The sequence below is a fragment of the Capra hircus genome, chromosome 20, assembly GCF_001704415.2.
Source record: "Capra hircus breed San Clemente chromosome 20, ASM170441v1, whole genome shotgun sequence".
In the NCBI taxonomy this organism is placed as follows: domain Eukaryota; kingdom Metazoa; phylum Chordata; class Mammalia; order Artiodactyla; family Bovidae; genus Capra; species Capra hircus.
In genome coordinates, this window is record NC_030827.1 from 70,756,672 (window position 1) to 70,773,777 (window position 17,106).

Genomic DNA, 17,106 nt, shown 5'->3' on the forward strand with positions numbered 1-17,106 from the left:
AGGCTGACGGGAAACAGGACCGTAACACGTGAAAACCTGGAAAATGAATAACGGGCAAGGAGAGATGTGACCGTGGGGGAACAGAATACTCCTGTCGGACAAAAGGCAAGAGGCAATGTCGAATATCACCAGCGTTAAGCAAGTGCTTATTGAACATTGTATAAAGATTAAATATATAAAACAAACGTTATTTAATAGTTCTATTTACTAATACGTTTTTAAGATAACAAAAGCTATGGTTTTTCCAGTAGTCATGTATGCTTATGAGAGTTGGACCATAAAGAAGGCTGAGCACTGAAGAACTGAGGCTTTTGAACTGTGGTGTTGGTCTTCAAGAGAAGACTCTTGAGAGTCCCTTGGACTGCAAGGAGATCCAACCAGTTCATCCTAAAGGAAACCAGTCCTGAATATTCATTAGAAGGACTGATGCTGAAGCTGAAGCTACAATACTTTGGCCACCTGATGCGAAGAGCCGACTCACTGGAAAAAGACCCTGATGCTGGGAAAGATTGAAGGCAGGAAGAGAAGGCGTGACAGAGGATGAGATGGTTGGATGGCATCACTGACTCAATAGCCACGAACATTAGCAAACTCTGGGAGATAGTAGGGGTCGGAGGAGCCTGGCGTGCTATATATAATCCATGAGGTCACACAGCGCGGTCATCTGCTGTTCAGATGAGCAACTGAGCGACGAGATAAAGAATATTCTTATACCCCTTACACTACAAGGAAAAGTACTCTGGCTTCCGGGGGATCAACCTTGAATTTCTGCTCTTTGTGTATTTGAGCAGCTGGTTTAAAATACTGTTTCCTCACTGTTCTTCTATAAGCAACTCGGGGCTGCCAGAACAGTCCTCTGTCCCCGGTCCTGGCGTCCCAGTAACAAGTGGTCAGCGCTGAGACAGGTTCTCCCCCGGTTCCACCCCAGACCTCCATCCCGGGAGCTCCCGTTGGTCTGGATGCTTGGCAGCCCGAGGCAGAGGCCCCCGGCCGTGGAATCCAGGCCAGACAGCCCACCTCCCGGTGGGAGGCCAGAAGGGCTGGGAATGTTCCCCAGCAAAAGCCTTTCTAAGTTAAGAAACTTTTATGAAAACACCTGATTTTTCCTGACTATGAAAGTGAGGACGGGGTCAGTGATTTTAATTTTGTCTTTTAAAGGCATCGTACGCATTGGTGGCTCAGAGGGTAAAGCATCTGCCCACAGTGCGGGAGACCCGGGTTGAATCCCTGATTGGGAAGATCCTCTGGAGAAGGAAATGGCAACCCACTCCAGTATTCTTATCGGGAAAACCCCATGGAGGGAGGAGCCTGGTGGGCTACAGTCCATGGGGTCACAAAGAGTCGGGCACGACTGGGCGACTTCACTTTCACTTAAAGGCATCTCCCCTTTAAGGTGATGCTTCTGCTTTCTCTGAAGTAAAAATTATAATATGTAAGTACATAATAATATGCAATTACCATTTCATAATTATATCTTACAATTGTAGTACAATCACATAATATACAATTATACGATAACATTATTAATCTGACTTGCAAAACAGTGGGTGTGTCCATAGACAGGACGGGCTGTGCTGCTGGTGCAAACAGCCCCAGCGAGCCAGTGGCTGGAGACGGCAGTGGACTGGGGCTCCCGCGGCCCGTCCAGCAGGGCGCGTGTGCAGGAGCCTCGCCTCTGAGCGGCTGCCGTCACCGCGCGTGCGTGGCTCCCAGCTTCTGCACTGCTGTGACACAGGTCCCCTGTCCTTATATCTCGTGGCCAGAGGCAGTCACAGGGTCACTCCTGACCCAGGGCGGCTGGGACGTGCCATCCCACCCTGTGGGCAGCCACCAACTCGGCAGGCAGCGCTGCCCACTACCACTCCCCTCCGCAGAGCACGGTGCCCACAAGACGGCCAAGATGGAGCAGTCAGAGGGCCAGAGACACGCAACAAAGCTGTGCCTGTGGTCCACTCCTGCCCGGACTAGCGTCGCCGCAGCCTCAGAGCGAGCGAGGCGAGAGAGCCCGCCACCTCTCAGCTGTGTCGTCAGGAGTCTGCGCTGGGACCATCTGGGAGGGCCAGTGGAACCCACAGACGCCCCGAAGCCCCCAACGGAGCCCCTGGATCCGAAGTGCTGCCGGGCTGGAGGAGAGGGATGGAAGGGGCACAGAGTGAGGCCAGTCCCTGGGCCCCGGAGATGCGTCGGCCCCCCGGGGACCAGCACCAACCAAGCCAGCAGAGCCTGAAGCCACGCAATGACATAGGGGCGGTGACCGGCCACGGGGAAGGAGGGTCCCACTCGAGGGATACACTGAGGCCAGGAAGGGCCCGTCGGGGCACCCCCGCGTCCCCCAAACCCACGAGGCGCCCCTCTCAGCTGGAAACAAGGTGACCGCGGACGGAAGTAAAGACGAGGCCGGCAGGGCGGGCCCTGGCCCAGAGTGGCTGCATTCTGGCGCAGGGGCACGTGGACACAGAGCCCGAGACACACGTGAGGGGACTGCTCTGGGGCCGCGGCCACAGGGTCCCGGGCAGGGCCAGCCCGCAGCAGGACGCGCGCCCGGCTAGGCCCCAGACCGCCACCTCTGGAGCCGTGAGAGAGGCTCGCTCACAGGGTCCCAGACCCCGCGTCCCTCCCCGGAGCAGCCCTGAGCCCACACAGAGTCGGGTCTGAGCGGAAGGTGGCCCACGTGTGACCCAGCGTCCTGGCCACATCCTCTCTGGAGTGTCTGGGTCCGGGGCAGGAAGAGCGCCTCATGCTCACTTTCAAACAGAAAATGAAAGGGTTGCTAAACGTATAAGTAATTTTAACTGAGTCGTTGATCTGGATACTTTTAAAGTAAAGCAGTAAGTATTTCTGCGGCCCTTTGAAGTCGGCCCCGGCTCCTCGCCTCCCTCAGGTCATTTTACAGCCATTAAGAATGTGTTCCTTTTATCTGGGGCCTTCAATTAATTGGATTTCAAAAAATACTCTGAAATGGATTTTTTTCATATAAAAACCAGCTAAGTCCTGGAGGACGCTCCTGGATGATTAACTGCCGTCGTAATTGAAAGCCGGCGGCTACACTGGTCACCTCCAGGGAGCCACCGGCTACACTGGGGTCTGACGGGGGATCTGCAGGGCTCCCCGGATGCGGTGGGGACGGGGGACCACCTTCGGCACGACTCCCGAGTCACCCCAGGACGGGGACACGTGAGGGGTGCAGGCGCCCCTCCACTGCATACTTGCTGAGCGAAGAGCACCCTGGGGGCCTGGGGTGCAGCCTCCCACAAGCCGCCGACCCCCGAACCCCTCTGCGAGGGAGAGGAGAGGAGGGCGACACCCGGGCAGCAGGCGGAGGCCACGGCGCAGTGGCCCTCCCTGCACCCACTCCGCGTCTGCTGACCTGTGCACAGGCCACTAGGTACCGGCCGCCTCCTCCCTGAGCAAGTATTCTGTGCAGAGACTGCAGGAGAGCGGTCCAGGGTACTGGGGAGGGGGCGCAGCTCTTCTTCCATCCGGGGAGCACACTCCTTCTCCGGGCAAACGCCAGGCGGACGCCCAGGGAGGCTCCTGGGTGAAGGGCCTCACCCCGCACTGTTGGGGGAGGTCCCCGACACAAATACTAGCTCACCCACTAGGGTTAGGTTTCCACATCTTTCCACCCTGCTCTCTTTCCTCTTTTCTATGTGAAGGGCTTCAGAACAATATTCAAGTTCCAGGGCAATGGTGTGCACTGGTTCTCTCCTCTAAGATTTACAATAACGTCCTCTCCTTTGGACGTCCGTTCGGGGCTAGGGCATAGGCGATTCAAGGTTGGGCCCGGAGAACATGTTACATTTAAGCACACCAACTACAGATGTGGTGTGGGTTAACAGCCTTCACTTCTCGTAGGAGAAATCTCCCTGAAATCTGCCAACGCACCTCAACGTTACAGACACACGTGTTCTGAAAACAAGGACTAAGCAAAACACACATGCCGACCTCTGCAGCCGCGGTCTCCTTCCCACCTGAGAGGAAGGGAGGTGAGACGCAGGGACGCCGCTTCAGGCCTGCCCGGCACCTCGAGGTCCCCCAGGCAGGGCCCAGGCCGCAGGTCCCTGCGCCTAATCCGGACGCCATGCTGCTCTGAAACCAGGAAACCCTCTCAAACTGTGCTGGAAGCCGTTCGGAGCTAGGAGCTGAACTTCAAAGGGGAGAAAGGAAGCCAGAAAGGTTCCCCTGCAGCCCCCGGAGCCAGAGGGAAATAGGCTCCCCAGAGGACACTTTGCAAAGATGAAGGAGGCTGCTTGCTGCAGCCCTGGGACCCGGGTCCCACTACACAGCTCAGTCAGGCCAGGGAGTATGACTGAGGCCTGGTGCCTTCCAAGAACAGCAGCATCCCTGGGACAGCCGGGCCCGCGGGTCTCTCCAAAGCTGTCCTCACTCAGGCGCAGTCCCTTCAGCATCCTGTCGGGGCCGGGTGAGAGCCTCTTGTCCTTCCTGCGTCCTCAGGGAGCAGGGGGCCGTGGACGCCCGGACCCCTGGGCAATAGCAAGCATGCGGGCAGTGTGGGAGCTGGCCTCGTCAGCGCCAGCTCGGGCTCTCAACCCCCAAATGCCTCTGCAAGTCACAGCAAGGCTCAGGCGAGGGGGAGGATACAGGCAGGCCAAGCCCTGGGGCACAGAGACTTCTGCTTCAGATTGCACTCCGACTCTGCCAACAGGGAAACAAAAGAGGGGTTGAAAGGTGCTTCCTGGGGAGCCAGGACTGACCAGGGGGTGGCACAGCGGCAGGCAGCTCGTGCCAGGCCGGGGTGGTGGGGGAGGGGAACGGCAGCCCTCCCGAGGAGCCCAGGCTGCTGCTCACTTTCCAGAAGGACCACTCCAATGCCGAAGAGAAACCTTGCCAGCCAGGGCTGTTTCGTCATTTCCTCAGAGCCAGGAGGGCCTGGCAGTGTGGCAGGAGGGCTGGGGCAGCTCCCTGCCCGAGCTCAGGGGCTAGGGGACAGAGGGTGGCCACGGAGGCTTCCGGCCCTCGGTCAGGGGCCAGAGCCAGGTCCGGGCTGACAGCATCCAGATGACGGTCTCTGGGTGAGTCCAGGGAGGGGAAGCCCTCGCTCCCAAGGAAGGTCTCCCAGTGGCGCCACCCCCAGACACCTGGAGTGGTCAGGGCTACAGAGACCCTGCAGGAATGGAGCCTCCGGGCTGCCTGGGTTCCCTGACGCAGTGGTGTGTTGTTGCTAAAGAGGGAGGCCCTGGTGAATGTGAATTGAGTTTATCACCCAATCAAGGTCGTAAACAGAAGCCTGCCTTGCTCATCTTCAGCTATGAAAAGAATCTTAGTCCAGGTAAGCTCTCCCTCTCGGGGAGGTGGCGCCCTGTCTTGTTGGCCCCGGGGCACAGCCCAGAGCATCGAGCACAGCAGGAGGGAGGGGACAAACAAACAGCTGAGCTGCAGGCAGACCTCAGCCCTCCCCAGGGTGCAACTCGCTGCCCCCCATCTCCTTCCCACTGGACACCCCCTCCCAGAACACTTCCATCAGCCCAGGGCAGAAGGACAGGGATGTGCCTGCAAGGAGCCAGCCTGGAGGAGGCCCGGCCTCCTGTTACAGAGCAGGCCCAGAGGCCAGAGCTGGTCCCTTCCCCCCACAGAAGCCACAGGAAGCGCAAGGGCCAGGAAGCTGGGGCGGGGGGACAGGCAGTGGCCCCCTCCTCTCCCAGAGGAAGCCCCACCGGTCCACCTTGACAACTCGAGACACAAAGTCGCCCCAGCCCGGAGCACCACCCTCCACCAGTGAAGCCTGGCAAACACTCTCGGCCTTTCCACCTGCTGCAGAGAAGGGGTGGGCTGGCAGCAAGTAACTTTTTTCAGGCATTCTCCAAGTCAGCAAGCCTCAACCGTCACTGGCCAGGAATCACAGCAGAAACAAGTTCAGGGTTCTCTGAAGTTGAAGTGACAAGGATCTGGGAGGGCACCGGGGCAGGGGCTTCAGGGTAGGCTGGGGGAGGGTCAGGGGTCAGCGAAGCCAGGGCCTGGCCCACCACACCGGCCTACCCTCCCAGCCGCAGGGGCAGAAGCCACAGACTGTCCATGTGGAAACGTGCCCGCAGGCCAGAGGCCCAGGCCAGCAGGGCTCCAGAAGGCCTGATAAAGCCCTCCTGGCAGGAGGCCTGGTCCTGGGCAGGTCACAGGTTCACTAGTCCCCAAGCAGGCCCTGTCGCCTGGACACACCCAGATCCACCTGCCCAAGGCCCCTGCCCACAACAAGGCTCTCGCCCAGCCCAGGGCCCGCTGCCCTGAGCGTCAGATCCGGTGGGGCCTAGCGGGGATACAGGGGGAAAGTGGGCTCCCCAGGGTGAATGGGCAGCGTTGGGGGAGGGGCGAGAGAGAGAGAGGCCCCTGAGCCAGGACCCCAGCCCCCTCCAAGGAGCACTGGGCCTTCAGCACCCGGGCCCTCCGCTGGGTACTAAGGCCAAGACAGGGCTGGGGAGTGAGGACTGGCGAGAGAGGGGCTGAGCGGAGCGGGGAGACCCTGGGGTCCTGTCCCGGAGCAGCTCCGGAGGCCCCAAGAGGCAAAGCCGGGCGCGGGGAGGGCCCTCTGAAGGGCCGTGGACCCCGAGGCCGCCTCGAGCGCTTGGCCCGATCGCGGCCCTCCTGTTCCGGCCGGAGGGCCCTCTCGAGCCTGGGTGCCCCCGCCCCCCACCCCGCCGCCGTCGGGCGGCGCCCCTCACCCCGGCCCCCGCGCCCCGCGCGCCCCGGTCGCCCCGCGCCGGCAGGGCGGAGGGGAAAAGTCGGCGAGCGCGCGGCGCCCGCGGGGGAAAGCGTTAATGGGCGGCCGGGTGGGAGCCGCGCGCTCGCTCGCCCACGTCACGCCGGTGCGGGCTCGGCTGACGACCGCGGCGCCTGGGGACGCCGGCGCGCTCCGCTCGCTCGCCAGGTGCTCCGCCTGGAAATGTCTCCATTAGTTGTCGCCCGCTCCCCGCCGGAGCGCGCGCGCCGAGCGGCCGCGCGGAGCCCTCGCGGGCGGCCGGCAGTGGCCCGGCGCCACCGCAGGTAGGCGAGGTCCCCGCGCCCGCCCCCGCCCCGGGACTCCGAGACCCCTCCCCCCGGCCGGGGAGGCGGAGGCTCCGCGCGGCCGCCGAGGGCGCGGGCGGCGGCGGCGGCGGCGGCGACTCCCCGGTGCGTCCCGGGCTGCGCGCTGCTCTCCGCGGCCCCGGCGCCCGAGCGGCGCGGGCGGGCGCGTCCCCGGCGCAGGTAGGGAGTGGGCCCGGCCGCGCAAACTTTGCGAGGATCGCTGTTGCGCTGGGGGCACAAAGTTTGCTGCCCGCCGGTGGGGTCTCTGGAGGCGGCCGCGTCGGCCGCAAGTGGAGGGAAATCGGGGGGCGGGGGCGGCTTGGGGCACCGGGGCCTCGCGGAGCCGGGAGCCTGCGCTGGGACGCCCGGCTGCCCGCCTTCCCGGCTCGGGCGGCGCCCGGGGAGCCAGCGGCGGGGCCGCGGTGGGCAAGCGGGAGGGAACGGGCCGGCGCGCGGGGCGTTTCGCGAGGAAGACATCCCGCGCGCCTGCCGCTCGCCCGGGCTTCGCGGGAGACCTCAGAGGATGGGCTGCGAAAGAGCGACACGCCAGGCTCGGGGTTCGCGAGTGGGGCTTCGGGACACCTAGAACCCCCGAGCCCCACACCCCGCCCGGTGTCCGCGAGCAGCGGGCGGCACGCACGCCCCCAGGACTGGGCCAGGCGCCTGAGAGAGGAAGGCCCTGCCCTGGGCTGCGCGCCCCCGCCCCAGCCTCCTGGCTCGGGTCAACTTCTCTGGGCTGGAGCAGGCCCCCCACCCCCGCGCCGTGCCCGCGCGACTCTCGGGGCAGGGGAGCGGAGACCTCAGGGGACGACTCTGGGGACCGGTCAGACCTCGGGGGTTCAACTGGTCTCAGGGGCGAAGCCCTGCCGAGAACAGAGGTGGGGGTCAGGACCCGGCCTCTCTCTCCAGGGCCCGCCCTGGTTCCGACGGGCGACAGCATCCCTGGGCAACAAGGAGCGCCGAGGACCTCTAGGATTGGGGGCTAATCGTCCTCAGGGCCGCGCACCCGGCTCCCTTGGAATTCAGCAGGCCCGTGGGGGCATCTGACCAAAATCGAGGCGCTGCCTTGTCCGTGGGGAAGCGCTTGGTTTCCGGCAGTTCCTGCCCGCGGGCGTATTTAGAACCGGGGGTCCCTCGAGGAAGTGGGCTCAGGAAGCCGAGTCTATGCAGGCACGTTTAGCTTGATGGTGCCTGAAATTCTGACACTAGGTCTGTCCCGCTCTCAGAGAGAGATCCGGGGACTCAGCTCAAGCCTGGGCCTTTTAGGAAAGCACACGGGAGAGTTATTCCTGCCTTAACTAGGGGACAAAGATGGCCCAGAAAGCACCGGGTTCCGGCAGACGGATCTTGACAGAGGCACAGGTTGGCAGCTGTGTGTCGGGGTGTGCCCGCGAGGAGAGATGGTCTGGGTAACCTGGCCTCCAGGGAGCTTAGCAGGGGCTGTGTGGGCGGCCCGCAAGGCCGGGAGACTCCTCCCGCAGCCCCAAGCTTCCCCAAACTGGGGGGCAGGCGGCCCCTCACGCGGCCAGTCTGGCCTGGGCCAGCGCCGAGGCCCGGGGTCAGAGGCCTAGCAAAGCGCCCCGGGCGAGTGGGGTTTCAGGGCCGGGGAAAGAAGACGGCCGGCGAGACCCGGGAGGGCGGGACTGCGAGTGTCTGTCCGCGCTCAGGCTGGAAAGGAAGACAGGAGAACTAGCGGCGAGGGTCAAGACAGCCCCCTGAAACCCCTCCCCCCGAGCCGCGCGGCCGGCTGCGCCCCCCGCGCGCCGAGGGTGTGCGGCTCTGCTCTGAAGATGAATGGTGCCTGTTCAGGGCGCCGTTTCCCGGGAGCCGCGGCCGAGTCTCTGGGGAGGAAATGGGCGCGGCCTGCACGCGGCGAGCGGTGGCCCCGAGGCGCTGGCCGCTGGGACCTGCGCGGTGGCTTCCTCCTCGGCGGCTGAACGCTTCCAGTCGCCGGGCGACGGGGGGGCCCGCCCACGGGAATGGGGCGAGGAAAGGGTGCCGAATGCCTTCCTCCAGTGAAGACGGCCGCTCCCTGAGCCCTCGGCCACCCCTGCTCGGACGCCCTCCCCTCCCCATCACCCGGGGAGAGTGAGTTGTTTGTAAACAATAAATAATGGAAAGTAGGAGGATGTTTCCTAAAAGCCTCGGCCGCGCAGGAAAACGGGGAGGAGGGGGGAGGAGGGCAGAGTGGGGGAGGGGAGGCGCCGCGGCGCAGGAGGGAGAGCGATGGAGAGATTCATTTCTGCCGAGAAAGCCCGGTGGCTAGTCCCTTATTATTTACAGGAAGGTGATATTAGCAATTCAGGTGAGAAAGAAAGAAACGCGGCCACCATGAAATCAATACAGAATTCAAAAACAATTATTAATGTCATTTGACTCGTGTTCTTTATATATCTCTTCCGGCTACAGACGCTAAACTGTCTGAATAATTTGCATGGAGCGGCTATTCATTATTTCCGAGGATTTTCTTTGGCGGGCCGCTCGGACGTGGCCGGCTGCGGTCCAGCGCGATCGGAGAACTCCTACTTTTCGTCTGTAAATTAAAGCAATTACGCAGCAGATATTATAGGATGCGTACTGTGGTCTCCAGAGAGTCATCAATCACCTTGAACCAAGCTGTCAGAGCGGGCAGATTTCGTTTCTGGGAGGCAGGTTTGCAGCTGGGGAGAGGGCGAGAACGTCATCATTAATTAGAGGGTGACCCTGGGGCGATTCACAGGTCTGAACCCAGGGATCGTTCCCAGCAAGTCTGCACAGCGCCGCCGCGAACGGCTCCCTCCCGGCGGCCGCGGGAGGCCTGGCCTGGCGGGAGCTGCAGGGGCGAGCCCGGGCCCCGCTGGGTGGCTGCGCCGAAGGCAGGCCGGGGTTCCGGGTGGCCCGGGCGTCCCCTGCCGCCTGCGCGCCGGACTCGCGCAAGGTCCCAGGCCGGGGATTGGCTGGGGAAGCGCTGGGGTGTGCCCGCGACCGCTCCTTGCGCCCCGGGCAGAGAAGGGCCCCCCGGCCAGGCGCCCCACGCCCCCTCCCCAGTGCCTAGGCCCGAAGGTGGCCGCAAGGAGCGAGCGCAGCGCGAGGGGCCCCGGAGCCGAGTCGGGAAACCTGCTCCTCGGAGCGCGCCGGGCTGTCTGGCAGTCCCCACTTCAGCCGCGAGGGGCAGGGGACAGCCGGGGGAGGGCGGCCCGCGGGGCGGGCGGGGGCGAGCAAAGGGAGGGCCGGTGCGCCGAGCGGGAACGGACTGGACGAGGAGGGGCTGGCTCCCCCGGTGCCCGGCGGCCGGCAGTGGCAAACCCTCTAGCCCACCGAGCCCCGGGGCGGCGGGCTCCGGGGAGGGCCGAGGCCCACGCACTCAGGGCACTCTGACCCCGAGATGCGGACGGCGCGCCTCGGCCGCTCGAGTTTGGAACTGCGGCCCGCTGTGGGGTTCGAACTGCTGGGAGGCTTCGCCCAGTCCCCGTTAAACAATAGTCGCTGCGCGCCGCCCTCTGCCGCCGCGCGCCGGCCCGCGGAGCTGCCCGCCTGCCCGCCTTCCACCTGGAGGGGCGCGCGGGGCCGAGGCCGGCAGGCTGCGCCAGCGCCGGGCTAATTTTAACTGTTGATTACGTCTCCCGCGAAGCCTCACTCGCACACCCCTCGTCCGTCTCATTTGTAATTGAGACTAATGATTACAGTGGGGAGGGAAGGAGCAGCTGCTCATTAATTAATTTCTAATTAAAAGTCCTTCCGTCCTCGGTGACTAAGGAGAAACTCCGTGCGTCGGGGCGATGTTGACTGCTCCTCGGAGGAAATTCATTTGTTCCGGCCGTGCGCCCTCCGCCCCGGGCGGCGCGGCCGCCTGTCCCCGCCCCGCCCGGCCGGGCCAGGGCCGAGTGACCCCCGCGTCTGCGGCCGGGCCGGGCTGCGCGGCGTGGGGCTGACGTCAGAGCCTCCGCCGCTTAAAGCCGCGCACCGCTGACTTGACGGATTCGCACGACTCACTTTTTTTTCCCTTTTTCGCAAAATATGTATTTGTGTCGCCGCTGCGAGGCCGGTCGGTCCCACTGTCCCCTCCAGGCTCCGGACTGTGAAGCTGAGAGGATCGCCGCGGCTCACTTTCCTCTCCACTTAGAAAAGTTTACCAAGCTTGTGGCTGCATTAACCGGCTCTTCTGCTTCGCCCTCCCAGTGTCTAGAAGCCCGCGGCCCCCGAGCAGTGGCCACGCCACGCCGGCCCCCTCGCTCAGGACCCTGCCGGCCCCGCCCGCCGGCCCCGGGCCCGCCATGTCCTACCCGCAGTTTGGGTACCCCTACTCCTCGGCACCCCAGGTAAGGGGGCCCCGCTAGACCAGCCACCCGCTGTCACCTCCCAGCGAGCGGGGCCTGGGCCACGCACCCCTCGCGACCCACCCTGGGGCGGGCAGAGGCCGGAGGAACACCGACGGGCTGGGCCCCCATTTCCCGCTTTTGTTTGTCCCCCACCCTCTCCTGGGCTCCAAGGCTGTGCCCCGGGGAAGCTGGGGACCCAGGAGAGAGGTGGCACCCGAGGGCGTGCGCGCTGAGGCCTTGGAAGCCCCCAGGGGAGGGTGTGAACATTCCGGCCAGGAGACGCTGGGCCCCACGTGTCTGGAGGAGACCCGGTGCGCTTGCGTCGTGGAAAGGGACGCGCAGACCCGTGTGGACGGTGGCAGCGCCGCCGAAGACACGGAGTGCGCGCCCCCGGGGCTGTGCGTGGGGTGGACGCCTGGAGTCCGGGGGGCCCCCTTCCTCACCCCTCTCTCCCCTAGCTCCTGATGGCCACCAACGCCCTGAGCGCGTGCTGCGAGCCCGGCGGCCGCTCGCTGGCCGACTCCGGGCCAGCTGCCTCGGCCCCAGCGCCCGTCTACTGCCCGGTCTACGAGAGCCGGCTGCTGGCCACCGCGCGCCGCGAGCTCAACTCGGCCGCGGCGCTGGGCGTCTACGGGGGCCCCTACGGCGGCTCGCAGGGCTACGGCAACTACGTGACCTACGGCTCCGAAGCGTCCGCCTTCTGCTCGCTGGTAAGCGGAGGGGTGCCTCCACGCCTTCTCACTGCCACGCTCGCCTCGACCGCCCCATCTGCCAAACTCACTTTCCCCAAACTCTGGAGGCGAGGGGCGAGTCCCCTGCGGCCCGGGCGCCCCACCCTGCCCTAACCCGAGCTTCCAAGCCTGGTCCTTCGGAGCGCACCAGCCCCAGGGCCGGGGGCTTCTGGCGGGTGGGGCCTCGTACTGAATGTGCGTATTGTTTTGTCTGCTCTCTATTGAGTTGGGATCAGATCCGTGGCTCTGCCGCGGCTCGCTCGGGCCTGTCCCCCACCCGGCCCCCTACCCCCCTTCTCCTCACTGGGCTCCTCCCCATTTCCACCCGCCCTTCGCCCTGCGCCCCGCCCAGCCCCTCCGCCTCCGCCGTCGCCCAGTCGCTCCCGCCCCCAGCCCCTTCCCCTCTCTCATTCCCTGACACCCCATCTCTGCTCCTCCTCATTCCACATCTTGGGGCTCCTTCGCTGCCTGGGCCCGAAGGGCAGCCTGGGACCGGGCCAGGCGGCTGGGGATGGGGGCGGGGTGGCGGCTGCCCAGGGGCCTTCGGGAAGCCCGCCGGAGCCAGCGTTCCCAGGGGAGGGGTCGAGCTGGGTTGCATCCCGGAAGCTGCGACCCCAGGCTCACGGGCTCCTACAGAACAGCTTCGACTCCAAGGATGTGCCGGGATCTGCGCATGCGGGCCTCGCTCCCGCCGCTGCCGCCTACTACCCTTATGAGCCGGCGCTGGGCCAGTACCCGTATGACAGGTGAGGGCCACCCCGCCACGGCCCCCTCAACCCCCCGGACACCTGACCCGCGCAGTCCCGCCCCCGCCCCCCTCCACGTCCCCCCCCCCACGGCCCCGCCTCCCCGCCCCCCGACTCCCGCGCCACTCCCCTTCTGAAAGTTTGGGCGACTGAGCGAGGGGTCTTTCCCGGGTCAAGCTTCAGCTGACCCAGGGTTGGGCGCACCCGCCTCCTACCCAGCCCGTGTCGCCACAGCCTAAAGGCTAAGCTGTCTCCCCGCGTGGCACTCACGTCGTCTTTCCCGACTCCCAAAGCCCAGACTTGGCCGCCTCCCCCACCTGGAGAGGTGCAGCCTGAGCGGTGCGTCCCGGCCCAGCCCACCGCCCCTACAGGGGCGCCCTTGCGCACGAGCAGACCGCAGGCCTTCGTGGAGCGATGGGCACCTGTAACTGCAGACCTCGCATGTAGACCCTGCGGGCACTATGTCCCCACAGGCGCTCTGGACCATTTCTGCCCACGGGTGGTGCGTCGTCGGGTTCTTCGCGTCCCTGCGATATGGTTTCCTGGTTTCAGGATCAAAGGGGCCCAAAAAAGGACCTTGCAGAGACATGGGTGTCTGTAGGGTGACAGAGACCGGGCTGGCCTTGCGCCGGGCTTCTCCCCCACCCGCTGGGACCTCTCTGACTCCATACAGGTTTAATCAGATGTAAACACTGAAAGGCAGCGCCCACCTGGGTAAAACCCATTCCACCATAAACACACAACCTCCCCCCTCCCCCCGCCACGACCGGGATTGAAAGCCACGCGGGCCTGGCCCTGGCCGGCCCCCGCCCGCGGTGCGGGGCTGCTGCCGGCGCCCCATTGCCCAGCTTGTCCCCAGGTATGGGAGCGTGGACAGCGGCACGCGGCGCAAGAACGCCACGCGCGAGACCACCAGCACGCTCAAGGCCTGGCTGCAGGAGCACCGCAAGAACCCCTACCCCACCAAGGGCGAGAAGATCATGCTGGCCATCGTCACCAAGATGACCCTCACGCAGGTCTCCACCTGGTTCGCCAACGCGCGCCGGCGCCTCAAGAAGGAGAACAAGATGACGTGGCCTCCGAGGAACAAGTGCGCAGATGAGAAGCGGCCCTACGCCGAGGGCGAGGAGGAAGAAGGGGGCGAGGAGGAAGGCCGGGGGCAGCCCCTCAAGAGCACCAAGGCTGAAGGTACCTGGGAGGCTGGCGATGCGGGGCCTGGTCTCAGGGCGGGGCCTCCCTGCGCCTTCTCTCGCGTGTTCTCAGACCTCTAAAGGCGTGGGATAAGGCAAGCCCCTGGGCCTAAGCTGCGAATGGCGTGCCCTGGCCCCGAGGAAGTGAGGCTGTGTGAGCCAGGGGACCCTAGCAGTGAGCTGGGAGCTCTCGAAAATCCACCCCGTTTGGTAGGAGGCCGGAATCAGATTGGTCCCTGTTCGGGGCACCAGGAGCCTGGAGGAGATGGGACCTAGAGGAAATTCGCACGTGCTTTTCCTCGCTTCAAAGTGGCCCCTAACCACGCGCTCAGAACCGGGAAGGAGGGTACCGGGTTCGGTGAACCGCCGCCCCGTCTCCCTTCACTGGCCACTCTCTCTCTCCCGGCAGAGCCTGTCGGCAAAGGCAAGGACCTGGAGCTCAGCGACCTGGAGGACTTTGACCCCCTGGAGGGAGAACCCCCAGAGTGCGAGCTGAAGCCTCCCTTCCAGCCCCTGGACGGCGGTCTGGGTCGAATTCCCACCGGGCCGGAAGGGCCCAGCGCCCCGGGGAAGGAGGCTCCGGGCGCCCTCCGGCTGCCCCTGGCCTCCGGGGGCGGGGCCGCTCTGGACCAAGACCTGGAGACGGCCCGGAGCTGCCTCCGGAGCGCGGCGGCCGGGCCGGAGCAGCCGGCGGGCGCGGGGAGCGGCCCGCAGGCCTGCGAGTCCAAGCTGGGCTTCCCTCCCTCTGGGGCGTCGGCCGGCCTCGAGGCCAAGCCGCGCATCTGGTCCCTGGCACACACAGCCACTGCGGCCGCCACCACCGCCTTCAGCCAGACTGAGTTTCCCTCGTGCATGCTCAAGCGCCAAGGGCCCCCCGTGGGCCCTGCGGCCCCCTCCTCGGCGCCCGCCTCCTCCTCGCCCGCGGCCCCGGCCCCCGCCGGTGCCCTGGACAGGCACCAGGACTCCCCGGTGACCAGTCTCAGAAACTGGGTAGACGGGGTCTTCCACGACCCCATCCTCAGGCACAGCACTTTGAACCAGGCCTGGGCCACAGCCAAGAGCGCGCTCCTGGACCGGGGGCCGCTGGGCCGCTCGCTGGGGGCGGGCGCCAACGTGCTGACCTCGCCCATGGCGCGCCCCTTCCCGCCCGCCGCGCCCCCAGACGCCCCCGCCGCCGGCGCCGCCAAGGACCTGCTGGCCGTGCCAAAGGCCGGCGGCAAGCCCTTCTGCGCCTAAAGGGCAGGGCGCCGGGGCGAGGAGAGAGCCGGCACTCAGGCCGCAGGTGCGAACGTGGCCTACCCTTTTTTACCGAGTGTCCAAAGCGAGGCGAAAGGGCGGCGCAGCTCAGGCCGCCAGCCCTCCCCGGAGGGAGCGTCTGAACTCGGGCTCCCGGGGCCACGGACAGGAGTCGGCCGGGCCCTCCCCAGCCGAGGGACCCGGCCGGACAGGGCTGCTCAGAGCTGCAGGGAGACACCCTGAAGCATAAAGTTTACGTCCAAAAGTTTACATGCGAAGACGCGTCGTTCGAGGCCCGTTCGTGTTGCTGTCCCCTCTGGGTTTGAGGCTTGCCGCTGTTCCTCGTGAAGACTCCTCAGCCTGCTGACCTTCCGATTTCATCCTCAGCACATACTTTTCACCAACAGCACTTCACCGAGTTTACACTGTTGCACACTCTTTACCCGATAAAATTGTTTTTTTTTTTTAATGTATGTTCACACCAGTAATTGCCTGCTTCAGAGGCTGATATAACAAAACCAATAAAACCGAGTGATGGTGTTTGCATTGCAAAACGAGCCCTTGAGAAGCCCGGCGACTCGGAAGCGTGAGAGAAGCTGCGCCTCTGCCCATCCCCGAGGGCAGCCGCGGGGCGGCTCACAGAGCCCAGGGCCGAAAGTGAAGCGTTGTTCAGAAAACAGTCACACTAAACTCAGGATTCTGTAGTGTTTCCGATTAGAAGGTGATGAGAGACCCCAAACTTTTCATCTCTCCTCCAGTGCCAGACCCCAGAATTCTGAGTTTCTTTGGCTAGATGAGAAAACCTGTTGTTAAACTTTCAAATTCCCTGGGACTGTGCCCTGATAGGGGAGGGGTGTGCGGCCACTACTGCCTGCCCTCAGCCCCGCCTGGGCAGAATGAGCTTCCTCCCGCGGCCTTGGGGCCTCCGAACTCCCCCGGGAAGGGGGTCTAGGGAGCGAGGCGGGACGTCAGGAGGCGGGGATGGGGGACCCGCCCCTATGCTGTCAGCCTCCGCCCGTGGGCAAAGCCTGCAGCGCGGGTCGAGAGAGGGATGAGCTTAGTAGACGGAAGACCAGAGGCAGGGCTGGAAGGAAGGGAGGTGGGGGGAACGTGAGCCTTCCCCGCTTCGCCTAGCTCCTTGCAGACCCCCAGCTCTGCTCAGAAACTCGCTGGCTCCCTCCCCAAGGTGGACTCTGCGGAGTTCCCTGCCCCCCTCCCGCGGGCTTCTGCCCCTCATCACCCCACCCAGCTCCTCCTCCCCACGTCGCGCAAGCGCCCCTCGAAGACACCAGAGGAGCTCGCACTGGACTCAGCGCTGGCCCTCGCCTGCCAGCTCTCTGTCTAAGGCTCCCCTGGGCCTCACAGCTGTCCCAGGTGCCCAGAGGAAGGACGGGCCGCCAGACAGGAGCCTGCGAGGGTGGAGCGGCCCGTTCCTGCTTCGGTCAAGAAATGGTAGCCCTTGGTCCGTAGGCGGACAGACGCAGGCCGCAGAGACGCCAGCTGAAGACGAGAGTCGCCCCGCCGACCTGTAAGCAGCCTTCGAGAGACCCAGGAGGCCCGGCCCTTCTTTGGGAGGGGCTGGGTGCCCCGTGGGTCCCGGCCACCTGGGAAAGGTCGGGCGGTCGAGGCGCTGGAAAGCGGGCCTGATGGGGTGAGTGTCCCACCAGGGAGAGGGAACCCGCGAGGGGCACCCCTGAGCGGTGGCCCCTGCTGGCGCGACCTCGAGCCCCAGGCCCGGAGCGGAGGGCGCGGGCGCGGGCCCTGCGCCGCGCCGGCCCCGCGGTAATTGGATTGTACCGCCCGCGCGCTGTCACCGTATTGACTTTCGCTCTCTTGGATGATATTATCCGGACTCGGAAGCTCGCCGCTGATGTGTCTGTCAAAAGGC

At 65.0% G+C, this 17,106-nt stretch overlaps 1 protein-coding gene across 1 annotated transcript; it reads left to right on the forward strand.

Annotated features, from left to right (window-relative positions):
• On the forward strand, window positions 7,577-15,772 carry IRX4 (iroquois homeobox 4). Its single transcript, XM_018065707.1, has 5 exons — window positions 7,577-11,315; window positions 11,774-12,025; window positions 12,683-12,792; window positions 13,652-13,980; window positions 14,392-15,772. The coding sequence occupies exons 1-5, from the start codon at window positions 11,271-11,273 to the stop codon at window positions 15,216-15,218; spliced, it is 1,563 nt and encodes a 520-aa protein (XP_017921196.1). The 5' UTR covers window positions 7,577-11,270; the 3' UTR covers window positions 15,219-15,772.